Source organism: Cryptosporidium bovis (genome assembly GCF_009768925.1).
Source record: "Cryptosporidium bovis isolate 45015 chromosome Unknown contig_9, whole genome shotgun sequence".
Taxonomy (NCBI): Eukaryota; Apicomplexa; class Conoidasida; order Eucoccidiorida; family Cryptosporidiidae; genus Cryptosporidium; species Cryptosporidium bovis.
This window is the reverse complement of record NW_027125021.1, coordinates 82,815-96,052: the sequence shown is the minus strand read 5'-3', so window position 1 is coordinate 96,052 and position 13,238 is coordinate 82,815. Positions and strand designations below refer to the sequence as shown.

The window sequence follows — 13,238 nt, the reverse complement described above, 5'->3', positions numbered from 1 at the left end:
CAATTACTATGGTTCTTATAAGTTATAATTAAAGTGAAAAGAAAACATAAACATTGCCTCAAATCGAAGTAATTTACTCTAGTTTTGTTTAGAATCCTTGTTTTTTTCGTTATATTTATTGTCAAGAGAATTTATAAACATAATCATTGGGTTTGAGCTTGAATTCGTGGATTCTCCTTGATCTATATTTAAACCTAAAGCTGTGGCTAAAGTAAACAGTTGACTGGAGTAAATTGTTTCGTCCAGTAATCTTAAGGTATATTTAACTTGCGGGCAGTTAATTGCATATATCACATCACTATATGTATTTTGATCTTCTGGCATATGACTTTTAAGTTCGTCTATCAATTCATTGTCTTGCACCAATTGACTTATAACATCGCTCCCAACAATGTTGGAAAGCAACAGTCTTTTCGCATTGTTGTTGTAATTAATACTTTGTAATAGTCCATTTAGACCTTGATCAATGCTTGAATGTGAATTTAAGTTATTTGAATTTGTATTTGAACCCGAAAGTTTTCCAATTAACGACTCTATTTTTCTGTATAAATCACTCAACCTGGTTACCTCGTTGTTAAGCTCACTCAATAAATCATCCGTCACTACCTTGCTATCTTGTATCCAATAGACATATTTAGAAACATTATCTACTTTTAAAACAAATACATTATTATTTTTGCTACTTTCTATCTTCTCAAATTTTATACCGCTGTTAATCTCCACGGTGTTTTCTATAGTATCGTTCTTAATATTGTACCACCTAATCTTAAACTCCTCCTTTTGGGTATGATTGTCTCTTCTCACACCTACTATTTGTAGCAAACCCCTATCTGAACAAGCCTGCACTATCTTACCATCCCAATTCATTTTGCCAATCTTGTACTCCTTTATAACTCTAGTTTCTAATACATTGTACATATTATCCATTCTCGCAGTATCTATAATTTCCCTTGATTTATTTTTTTCACTACCCTTGACTGATTTTTAGTAAAAGAAAAAACTATTTAATTAAAACCGTTGTGGGGAGAGGCGCCAACGAAGCAACTCCTTTAGTAATGTGAAAAATAATCAGAAGAAACACACCCAAATCCCTTTAAAATTTTGATTATACCGATTATTATGGAATTGTTTTCGGAAAATAGCAAATATATAAGTGATTTAAAGACGCTAACTAGGGAAGCAGACCATATTATACAACAACATCAACAGGTAAGTTGCATATCTGCACTAAAGAATCATATTTTATTGGAATTCGAGGCAAATAACGCTTCAAATGTGCCTACTTTAACATTTTAACTTATTCTTGTCTCCTACAATATTAGCTTGTTGAGCTGGATTTGAACTTGAATATCAACAGGGAGTCACTGTCAGCAATAAGAAGAGGTTGTTATCAATCTTTAAGCTATACAAATGATTCAAAAAACCTTCACTGCAACTTGGAAGATATAAGATTTAGTAAATTTGATACTACAAATAAGCTTTTGAGATTGGGTGACTTCTTCATATCGACAACACCATATATAATACACAAGTATCTTTTATCAGAAAAAAAGGCACTTGAAGAGCTTATCTATATAGTTAGAGCAAATAGGTACAAAAAATTAGATGAGTTTTTGAAATTATATCCGGATATCCCAGAAGAATATTTGAGTGATATACAATTTATAATTAAAGATACTAAAAGCGATAAACTACATAAAGAAAATAAAACTGAAAATACCATCAAATTAAGTAATAAATATAATACTAGTTTGATTAATTTTATTCCTAAATTTAGTATATTTGAACAAGATACAGATTCGGACATTGAATATAGTGGTAAAATAGAAAATTCGAGCAGTGTTCAAGATAGTACCAAACATCTAAAAGAGTTTTACTTCAATTCTGTAGATTAGAATGAAATCAAATGAGGTTTAAAAAATTGATCAGAATAAACGGAATTTTAACCTATATTGAGAGCAGTTACTGCTTTTATGGTGATTTATTTCCAAGAAGTAACTTTAAAGGTGACAGAGGGAATGTATTATTGTTCCTATACAATCACGGTTTTCCAGATTATACAATTAAATACGACAATGACAAAGAAGAATGTTTAAGTGAGTGTAAATACAAATTTGACGCTGACAACGGTGTGGTTGAAGACTACTATATTCAAGAATTAAATTTTGAGGAAAATGGAGTTGAGTTAACTAGGTTTCCAAGTAAAATGAGAGATATGTGCTTATCTAACATTGGTGATTGCATATCAAATGTTTATAATACAATATTTATTACATTTAATACTAATGGAATACTTGGAAGTATATGTGGCAATTTTTACGATAAAACATTGGTTAAAGACATGAATGACATTGAGACTGTGACAAATTACTTTTGTAATTTTATATATAATAAGTCGAAATTAATTATGATAGGTTTAAGTACTGGAGCTTTTCTTACATTTTCATACTCAACTAATTATACAAAGAGAGGTAACAATTGTAATATTAATTGCTCAAATAACTGCTTTAAATGCGAATATTGTCGTTCAAGTTACTTTATTTCGAACAGTAATTTAATTGGTATTGTTTGTATTGCCTGTGTGGACGACATACCAAGTAGTTATAATTTAGATTTTAATTCGAATCAATTAAGTGAATTTAATTCAATGGGATATTGCATTGTAGACTCGAATGTTCCGTTTATTGGTGGAAACAAACTCTCTTCAAATTATTTAAAATCTTATGATTGTTTTCCAAGTTACAATCATTTGTATAAAAACAGAAACAGGATCATTAATGTCCCAATTTTGCTTGTTCACGGTACTGATGACGCAAACGTCCCTTTTAATATGTCGGTTAATCTTATTAGGTTAAATAACCACGATTCACCCGATTCAGGTTGTGAATCTTCCGAGAATGAGGAACCTCATCTAACATGTTTAGAAAATTACACTTTAAACTTCAATAAAGATCTACTGGATTCACTAATACTTGGAATTAATAACCACGGTAATAAGGGTTTTACTGGGGATCGTCTCCAAAAGGGCAATAACATTAAATTGCATGTAATAGAAAAAGGTAATCACTTAATAACCAATACCAAACATATGAAAAAAGCGCAAAAAGCTATCTCGCTCTTTGTATTTCAGATTTTAAATGACGTTTTATAGTAGACTTTCTTTTGTAATAAAACGCAAAGACTCCTTTAGACATTACTTAATAAACTGTTTGCAATTGTATTTCCATTGTTATTGGTCAAAGTACTCCCATTGTTATCACCGTTTGAAATCTCACTGGTACCAACGGCACCCAATATTGTTATTTCTTCATTATTATCTGAAATAAAAGATTGATTCATGAAATGCCTAGAAAGACGAAACTATACTAAAAACTTACCATTCAAATTTATCAGTTTTTCAATAATATTCAACTGAGTCTCAATTGCTTCTTTATGGTAATATTGGATAGAATCTACCTTGCTTATTTCAATGGCATCATCTGCATCCATATACTTGTTTATATCACAAATCTTCAAATAAGTTTCTAAATAGTTAAAGTGTTATTATATCGAATATCATTATTCACACCAAATTTTCAGTTTCTCTTCCCCTCCAAAACCCTATCTCACATCGCGAAATTTACTTACCTGGATTAACATTGACTATGTCCCTTTCCCACTCATCTAAATCTGATTCGCTCAGTAACAATTCCATTTGGTGTCTGTTATTAATGTTAAAATTGGAATCAGAATAAACATATCCCACACCCAAACTACTTCTTATACTTGCACTCATACTTGTTTATTAACACCACATATAATGAAGCTATTAGGAAATCTACCCACTACTCCATTGACTCACCACACATATGATATGTAACTATTCTACGACTATTGACTTAGCTTATTCGCGCAATTCTATGATTATTCACGCAAACACAACCTACCATAAATTTATTTATATACCTTCTCTTGCTCCTCACCTTTATATTTTGTGCCTTTTCAATGCAATTAGGTAAACCGACAACTGGCGGGTTGATGGCGGCAAAACTATTCCTATTTAATAATAACTTAATATTTAATAGGGTAGAATAGCTTGCATTTATTTTTTCTCCTTTGTATTCGAGCAAGTAAACTGAAAAATCAAAGGAATATAAATGGGTATTGTTGTATAAACTCCCCTTGTGTTTTTGGTCTCCGCTCACTTAAATGTTAGGGGAGCCAAATTGCTTATAATATCCGTGAGGGATGACAATGCTAGAAATCTAAAGAAACTACTCATTATATTGTGTATGTACAGGAGTACATATACACAAAATATAAGTTCAGTCATCTATTTTCTTGGGTAAATGCACGGTAATAAGGAGCGGTGTTTCGATGAAAATATAGATTCTGTCAAATATCATCAAACAAATGACAATTTAAACCAAGATATTGCAACTTTCTGTGATTGTGCAGAATTAAATAGTGAATTTAGTTTGAGTGAAAAAGAAACAGAAAATTCTAAAAGAGATGGTCCCGGTGAATTTAACAATGAATTACATCAAAGTCAGGGAAGTGACCAACAGGAGCCATTGTTTCAAAACAATAGTGATGTGATTATACTTAGTTCCGACAGCGAAAACGAAGTTATTGACTACTCAAATAATCATGGTAATTCACGTGCTCGAAATAAGGTTAAGAAAAGGATCAAAAAGAGAAATAGAACGAGTAAATCAAATAACAGGAGTGATCCCAACTCCGGCATAACAAATGATATTTACATTGTTGATGAAAATGACACACGAAGCAGTAACATTAATGATGAAGACGATGACAATGAACAAATCATTGAGATAATTGAGTGCAATGATAATTTCTATCAAAACAACAGAGGATCCAATTCAAATGTAAGAAACCAACGTTTCAACTCCTCTTTCTCGTCTTCATCCTCCTCCTCTTCATCGTCATCTTCCTCGATAAACATAATCCCAAATGAATTTCCAACGTTCAGTGTTTATTCTAGCATCCTCAATTTCTTAAACAACACAATGAACTACAGACAGGTGGAAAAACCAGTTGTGGAGTTGACAGAATCAGAGAAAGAAAAGGCCGCTAAATTTACATGTCCCATATGTTTGGAAGATTGGGATAACATTATGTCTAAGTCCCTAACTGAAAGTACGTTTCTACCAAACATCAAAACTCCTGTTGTGATTACACGCTGTGGCCACCATTTCTGCCTTGGATGTGCGAGTGGTCTTGTTCAAAGAAAACAAAAATGTCCAAAATGCAGAAAAAATCTCACGAAAAAAGATTTTATTAATTTTTTTATTTAACTTTTCTCTTGCTATTGTTATTAAACTATATACATTGAAAGTATCCGCTGCTTTCTTAATGTGACCGCCCAATTGAAGCGGCTTTTGATTGAAAGAAACCTGTTTATAACATTTAACTAATTAAATTGCATGTAACTGTATTTATCTTTCTTTTCTTTATATACATGTATAAATACTTAACATGAAAATATGTTATTGTGTTATTTAATATACAGTTGTACGTATAAAATATTAATTTAATAATTTATAATACTAGATTAAACACATATTTGCAATTAGAATACGTAAAACGAGCCTACAATTGAACGTATTGTAGTAGTAATCAATCATCCTTATTCTCTCCAGCTTGCCTCCTTACTTTGTTAATTATTCAGTTAATAAACAGACTATAATAAGATAATTGGCATTAACCACAGGAAATAAACATGAAAGGAGTAAGACAAGTAGTTGCAAATGGTAGTCCAAAGGTTGAATTGCAAAAAGATACTTACTTGATTGAAAACCATATAAATTGCAATGAACCAGTAACTTTGAAGGAAGGTAGCATGAAGAATAAGGTATCAGTTAGATGCTGCCAAAATAGTAGAATTATAATTGATCCAAAAGTTAACAGCATCATCATTGACAATTGTGTAGGATGCATATTTCTAGTAAACAGTGTCATTTCATCTCTTGAAATAGTTAATTCTGATGACGTTAAGATACAAATAACAGGTGTTGTTCCTACTATTTCAATTGATAAAGTCAATAAAATAAACATTTACACATCAAAAGAAAGTCAGAACGTGCAGGTATATTCAAGTAAGTCAAGTGAAATGAATCTCCTCTTCCCTGGTGAAGAAGAAGGTGATTGGAAGGAGTTTGCTATTCCTGAGCAGTTTGTGACCACATACAACGAATCCAAGAAAAAATTAGAGAGCACTGTATCGCCATTGTATGGATAAAGGACAACTTTTTTTGAAATTCAATACACTTGATTTCAAGGGGAATATTTATTGAATGAACAAAAGATATATATACAAAATCGCATTTTGTTATAGTTACATAAATAAGTACCCATCGTAAACAATAACTGTATATCAATAATGCAATATGAAGTATATGGCACCAAATTCATTGTATATATACGTCTTGCATAATGACTATTCAACAGTACTGTATAGTTTGAGTTACATTATTCATTAGTTGCTTGCAATCCCTAAATATTGCGTTGCTACGTCCCCCATTGTTATCCTAGTCGGTTTCCATTAACTTTGAAGTATTTTCAATCTTCTTCCCCTGATATCCCTTTCCATTTTAATCATGCATTTTTAACATTAATACAGTTAATAGGTTTATCAGGGCGCCAAATATACGAATTCTAGTTCTCTTCCTGTCCCACTTCTTTCTTCCTAACATATTATTATGGAAACGACACTTTGTGAGTATGAGTTTATTAACAGCATTATAAACGACTACGATAAGTACAACAATGTTCTTAAAAACATCAAAGGTTGCAATCATGACAGAAGCAAAGAAAGAGAGTTGTATGAAAGGAAAACCAGTGATAAACTAAATGCTATTAAAATGTTTTGTGAGGTAATTTTTCTACACTAATATTCTTTGTTTAATTCAAACCAAATTGAATTTTATCTAACTATTATACCCACATTTTAAATATTATTTGCACTAAATTGCGTAATAACATCTCTTACAATCTTACACTCGAATGTCCAAATACACTATATGAACAGGATGGCAATAAACTATTTAATCAGAACAAAATTGAGGAGGCTATTAGTGAATACAAGAATGCAATAATTTACATAGACTATACATTCCCAGTTAGCAATTCCCCAGACGAAATAGAATATAATAATCTTATTATTAGAACACATTCTAATTTATCTGCGTGTTTTCTTAAATTAAATGTAAGTACGGACATTTTTTTAAATGTAATTAATTTGAACTATTAATTATTATTTGTTCTTAGGAATATAATATGACTATTTTGCATTGTAAACATGTACTTAAATATGATCAAAATAACCTAAAGGTAAATTTTATCATCTTTTTGCATTATATTCATTAAATTATTACTTTGTATAGGCATATTATAGACTTGCAAAAGCACACATTGGTCTTTACAAATATGATGAAGCAATTTCTATTATTGACTCTGTTATCTCAAATAGTAAATACAATAACTCAGATATATACATGTTTCATAAATTAAAAAACTCTGTTAAGGAATTAGAAAAAAAGTACCACGAATCAAATAAAAAAGTTTACAAAAAACTATTTAAAAACTGAACTTGTATAATTTTCTATACATTAACTTTTTTTCATATAATTTTTGTGATATAACCCCAACCCTTTTGCCTATTTTCCCATTATTGTTCTATAAATTGCATAACTTATCCACTAGCTTATATTAATTTATATTCAAACTCCAGTTTAAACATGGGTGTTGCACATCATCAACATTATTACCATTACTATTTTTATCACCGTTAATGTTATTTCTATTAATATTGTTTGAAAACATATCTTGATTGTTATTCAAAACCAAATCGCTTTTGTTATAACTATTTATGCGATTTATAACATTATTATCAATATTGTCACATTCAACATCATTTATCTCAAATACATTGTGACTATAGACATTTAAATAGTTGTGTTCTTGGTTATTATTACCATTATTATTATTGTTATTGTTATTATTATTACTATCATTATTATCATTATCGTTACCACCATCATTATGGTTATATATTATCTCATTCCGGATTTGATTATCATAGTAATCATTACTTTTATTTACATCATTACAGCTACTGCTTATATTGTAACCATACTCACTATTATCATTATTGCTGCTTTTATTATTCACATTTATACCATTACTCATTTTACAACCACTATTATTCGAATTTAATGATATCTGACTATATGTTAGACTATTAATATTTAAATCATGACTTTGATTTTGTGAATATGTTTGGAATAAATGATTTATCTGACTACTTTCACTCTCAATTTGTGAATTAACATCACTATTCTCATCATTTTGTGGTATGCAACACACTGTAGATGTAAGTGGGTGGGTAACAATATCACCATTTATACATGAATAGTCCAATTTCGTATCATCAACACATTTTTTTTTAATCCCAAACATATTTTCATAGTAACCAGGTGAAATACTACTGTATTTTGTGGAAAATACAGTAGATTGAGTACTAAAATTATTCTTGTTATTTGAAAACGTATCCTTTTGATCTTCAAATAGATTCTGCTCTCCATCCTGAATTATTGTATAACCTGCATTACTCGGAATATTGTTATTTGTGCATTGATTATTTACCAGTATATTACCTACAATCGTACTATTTGTATTGTCACTATTATTTATGTGATCTTTTAAGTCAATATTCCCATTATTATTGATACCTATTATCCCACTCTCTTTACTAACCTTATTTGGTAAATAAATATAGTTTTCATCACCAATTATCTTTGACTTCATACTAATGCTTTCTATATTACCCAAACCCTGGTCATTTATATTATTATCAACGATGTTTATGCTATTGCTATCGCTGACATTGTTACCATTAATGCTATCTACATTACTACCACTATTAATAATAATACCATTTTCCTTATTGTTTATTTCATTATTTTCACCACTATTAATGATGTTGTTGTCACTACTATTACCATTTATCAACATGTCACCTATATTACTATTATTTCCAATAATTCTATTAATAAAAATCTGAGATTTCGATAATCCATTTATTAAATTATGACTCTGGGCATTATTATTATTCCCACTATTATTAATACCATTCATGTTGCTTTGAATGCTATGATGGCTTTGTTGATTTTGAGTAGAATTTAATGTTCTTCCTCTTTTAGTGTGTGGTCTTTTTGACGAGCAACCTCTATATAACAATAATAATTCTAATTTTGCCTCTATTTGAAACACACATACTTTTGGAAGTGGTATATCTTCAACTAAAAAATCCGGCAATGCAAGTGACGTCCTACTTTTCTTAACATCTATATCCCTCTCACCATCCGGTATAATTAATTGTGTATGTCTAGTATCACCCCTACCAGGTGAAAGTAAATTAAAATATTCATAACTTTTCTGATTATAAGGTGGTATTCTCACCAATAAACCACCAAATCGTAATGCTCTGTATAAATTATCACTATTTAAACTCGTTGGCAAATCAATAGCTTGCACATCCTTGTCTCCGTTTACTAATTTCCTTATTATTAGTGCATTCTTACCATCTAGCCATTTTGCTAAATACTCATCCGTCAAGTCTAATGGAATTTCAGCTACTTGCCCATCATCATCGTCAAGGTTGTCATCATTATTTATACAGTCATTCGCTACGTGAATGTTGTCCATATTATTACTATTACCATAATTCAAGTTCATATTATTACGGTTATCTATTATGTCTATGTTATCTCTATCTATCATACCTTCAACCTGATTATTTAATATATTGCTACCATTACTAATTATTTCATTATTATACTTTCTCTTATTCACCTCGCCTTCCGGTAAAACTAATCTCTGATTGTTACTGTTTACACTGATCATCTCGTCATTTGTCATTGCTAAATTACCATTAATATACCCTGATATCTCTATTTCATCAATACCCACACTATTATTTACCATTCCTGTGATCTTTTGTTTATTATTATAAACGATATTGCTCATACTTCTTGAGTTTCTTGTATTACAAGCTATTGAGTTACCTTGTTTTCTTAGCATATGTTCACGCATTATATTACACGATTTTATTAATTGTTTAATAAATCTATTCAAACACTGTACTCCCTCGTTTAATTGTCTTTGTACTTGTTCTTCTGCTGGATGCAATCTACCTGTCTTATATGCATATGACCAAAATTGTCGATCATATGGAATCTGATTTCCATGCCTTTGCAATATGAAAGCTGCAATCTTCCTCGGAAGACCGTCAACTATATTGCTCAACCATAATTCTCTTACTCTCGCCAGTATCTTTCTGCTATTAGACTGTGTTGGAGTGCCATTCAAGTAACCTGATAGTAATAATGAACTATTCTGCATAATATTTCCTACTGTTGAAATATTATTTCTATTATAGTTGCACAACGAATTATGTATATTATTAGAATTATTACTATTCTCAAATTCACAATTTTGATTCGCTATTATTCCATTGTTTGACTCAACTATATTTTCATCATCTTTTCTTAATGATAAACTCTCCTTGCTTACCCCGTTTGAAAATATTGGTGAACCCATTGATAATGATGTCATTATCGATTGTGGTGTAGATGTATCCATCAAACCCCCATTTGCCTGCGAATTATTTTTTATCAAATTTTCGTAATATATCATATTTACATTATTGCATATACACAAATTTGTATCACTTCTTGATATACCATCATTTTTTGGCACTGCCAAATTGCAGTTGCAACATATTAACTTGCTATAGCAATTGATGCCATTGTTATCATTGTTACTTATAAGATATTTTAATGACACATCACTATTACTACTACTTGGTAACTGTGAAATCAATGTTTCATCAATGTTATTATCTGCATTACCATAGTTTTGTATATAATTACCCTCCATTCCCGTGTTCTTATTCATATATTGTTGATAATTGTTATTTAGTGAGTAATATTCCGGTGCATTACCTTGAAAATCATTCTTTGAAATTTGATTCGAATAGTTACAAATTACATTCGAATCAACTTGCACATTATAATTATCACCGACATTCTTCAAAATGGTTGATTTATCAATAATTTTCTCATTGCTTATGCTATCAATAATACTGTTCATTACTTAAACGATCAAATTTATTTATTGCAATTTTGTCTATCCTTTTTATTTTGTTTTAAATTATAATCACAAAGTTTGACTTAATGCTTGTTAGATTTTAATTAATTATTATTAAATTCATTAAATTTGACCTTTTCTTTCGTAAATACTATCCCATCAAGAATAATCCTTAACAACTATTTTTTTACATATAATCTCTTGTTTTTTATGTGGTAAAATGGTAATATCCAAATAAATTGTTTAGTAATAACACAACTTGCCTTATACTGTATATATATTCTAAATTTTGAACTAAATCCCTTGTATTCTATTTTTTCCCGTTTACGAGATCCAAAAAATAATACATATAAATATATAAATATATATATATACATATGTATATTAATTAGATCATTATCCTCGAATTTCTGAATAAATTCACGGGATTAAATATCCATATGCATTTATAAACTAATAGTTATTGCTCACATATCTATATATACATATCTTCTTTTCAATGTTAATTACCGGTAATTAATATGCATATCTGTTGCAATTTGCATATTGCGCCTTAATATTTTTTTCACTACTGTTTACACAGATAGTGCAATTTAATTACTATTGTTCATTTTATGTTATTTTCACACTTTCATTTTCATGTTTTTGTTGCTATATAATAATGTATTAACTTCACTCTGCTTCTTCTCTTCATGTTGAAACTTTAATGCTTTAAGTAATTATCAGAAAACTATACTCGATATCGGTAAACGGTTATAGTAATAATAACTACAATAACTAAACATGTTTGCTCCCATATTCTCATTTAATTTTACTTAAATTATATTCTTAAAGCTTTTCCACATGCATCAATGCAAGCACACTGTACCGGTGCATGTTTAAACACAGTGGGGAAATGAGGCGCTATGTATTTTTTAACGATAATAAAATTTAATCTTAATATAAAATAAAATTGTTGTTATTAACAAAAGTTATTGGAAATAATAATTATTGCTTTGTGCTTATTAAAAAAGAGTTAGAAACAAATAACACATTAATCAATGACATCAATAAACACAAATGAATCAACCAACAAAAATTGCGAAAATATTAATACATTGAATGAGAACGTTTCAAATGGGCCATTGAAATTGGAGCACTTATTGCCTAGTGGTTTAACAAAAAGAGATTTGGAAATACTACGTGAAAATGGTTATCACACAATAGAATGTTTAGCATATGCTCCAAAGAAATCATTGTTGGCTATAAAAGGAATAAGCGAACAGAAGTGTGATAAAATTAAGTCAGCGTGTAAAGAACTAGTAGCTATGGGATTTTGTAGTGGGACGGAGTACTTAGAGGCAAGAACCAATTTAATTAAATTCACAACAGGTTCAGCCCAATTAGATAGATTATTACAGGGAGGGATTGAAACAGGGAGTATTACGGAAATATTTGGAGAATTTAGGACAGGTAAAACACAACTTTGTCATACATTAGCGGTTACTTGTCAACTCCCTGTTGAACATAAAGGTGGGGAAGGTAAGTGTTTGTGGATAGATACGGAAGGTACATTTAGACCAGAAAGAATAGTACAAATTGCTGAGAGATACAATCTAAATGCTTCGGATTGCCTAGACAACATAGCTTATGCGAGGGGTTTTAATACTGAGCATCAGATGGACTTACTTCAATCTGCAGTGGCAATGATGAGTGAATCCAGATTCGCCTTAATGATTGTAGACAGTGCCACAGCCTTATACAGATCTGAATACAACGGTAGAGGTGAATTGGCTACTAGACAAAGTCATTTAGGGCAGTTTTTACGTGCTTTACAAAAAATAGCGGACACATTCGGAGTTGCAGTTGTAATCACAAATCAAGTAATGTCAAAAGTCGATGCAATGGCAGCGATGTTTCAAAATGACAAAGTCCCTATTGGAGGCAATATAATTGCTCATGCTTCTCAGACAAGACTTTTCTTAAAAAAAGGACGTGGCGAAACAAGAATATGTAAAATATATGATTCACCTAATTTACCAGAAGGGGATGCTACATTCTCAATAACAGAGGGAGGAGTGAATGATCCAAAAGATGAAAAATAATAT

At 30.2% G+C, this 13,238-nt stretch overlaps 8 protein-coding genes across 8 annotated transcripts; 5 read left to right on the top strand and 3 right to left on the bottom strand.

The window, feature by feature from the left end:
• Positions 1-78: 78 nt before the first annotated feature.
• FG379_003674 (uncharacterized protein) lies at positions 79-927 on the bottom strand (the record flags this gene model as incomplete). The annotated part of the gene is made up of 1 exon (XM_067329302.1): positions 79-927. The coding sequence occupies one exon, from the start codon at positions 925-927 to the stop codon at positions 79-81; it is 849 nt and encodes a 282-aa protein (XP_067183987.1).
• Positions 928-1,119: 192 nt separating this feature from the next.
• FG379_003673 (uncharacterized protein) lies at positions 1,120-3,151 on the top strand (the record flags this gene model as incomplete). Its single annotated transcript, XM_067329301.1, has 3 exons — positions 1,120-1,209; positions 1,323-1,886; positions 1,958-3,151. The coding sequence occupies 3 exons, from the start codon at positions 1,120-1,122 to the stop codon at positions 3,149-3,151; spliced, it is 1,848 nt and encodes a 615-aa protein (XP_067183986.1).
• Positions 3,152-3,335: 184 nt separating this feature from the next.
• On the bottom strand, positions 3,336-3,775 carry FG379_003672 (uncharacterized protein; the record flags this gene model as incomplete). The annotated part of the gene is made up of 3 exons (XM_067329300.1): positions 3,336-3,346; positions 3,378-3,524; positions 3,628-3,775. 3 exons carry the CDS (start codon positions 3,773-3,775, stop codon positions 3,336-3,338), a joined length of 306 nt encoding a protein of 101 aa, XP_067183985.1.
• Positions 3,776-4,328: 553 nt separating this feature from the next.
• Positions 4,329-5,297, top strand: FG379_003671 (putative ring domain; the record flags this gene model as incomplete). Its single annotated transcript, XM_067329299.1, has 1 exon — positions 4,329-5,297. One exon carries the CDS (start codon positions 4,329-4,331, stop codon positions 5,295-5,297), a length of 969 nt encoding a protein of 322 aa, XP_067183984.1.
• Positions 5,298-5,722: 425 nt separating this feature from the next.
• FG379_003670 (uncharacterized protein) lies at positions 5,723-6,241 on the top strand (the record flags this gene model as incomplete). The annotated part of the gene is made up of 1 exon (XM_067329298.1): positions 5,723-6,241. One exon carries the CDS (start codon positions 5,723-5,725, stop codon positions 6,239-6,241), a length of 519 nt encoding a protein of 172 aa, XP_067183983.1.
• Positions 6,242-6,701: 460 nt separating this feature from the next.
• Positions 6,702-7,558, top strand: FG379_003669 (uncharacterized protein; the record flags this gene model as incomplete). The annotated part of the gene is made up of 5 exons (XM_067329297.1): positions 6,702-6,875; positions 7,031-7,207; positions 7,270-7,332; positions 7,386-7,470; positions 7,527-7,558. 5 exons carry the CDS (start codon positions 6,702-6,704, stop codon positions 7,556-7,558), a joined length of 531 nt encoding a protein of 176 aa, XP_067183982.1.
• A 152-nt stretch (positions 7,559-7,710) lies between these two features.
• Positions 7,711-11,154, bottom strand: FG379_003668 (uncharacterized protein; the record flags this gene model as incomplete). Its single annotated transcript, XM_067329296.1, has 1 exon — positions 7,711-11,154. One exon carries the CDS (start codon positions 11,152-11,154, stop codon positions 7,711-7,713), a length of 3,444 nt encoding a protein of 1,147 aa, XP_067183981.1.
• A 1,037-nt stretch (positions 11,155-12,191) lies between these two features.
• On the top strand, positions 12,192-13,235 carry FG379_003667 (Rad51; the record flags this gene model as incomplete). The annotated part of the gene is made up of 1 exon (XM_067329295.1): positions 12,192-13,235. One exon carries the CDS (start codon positions 12,192-12,194, stop codon positions 13,233-13,235), a length of 1,044 nt encoding a protein of 347 aa, XP_067183980.1.
• Between the last annotated feature and the right edge of the window lie 3 nt (positions 13,236-13,238).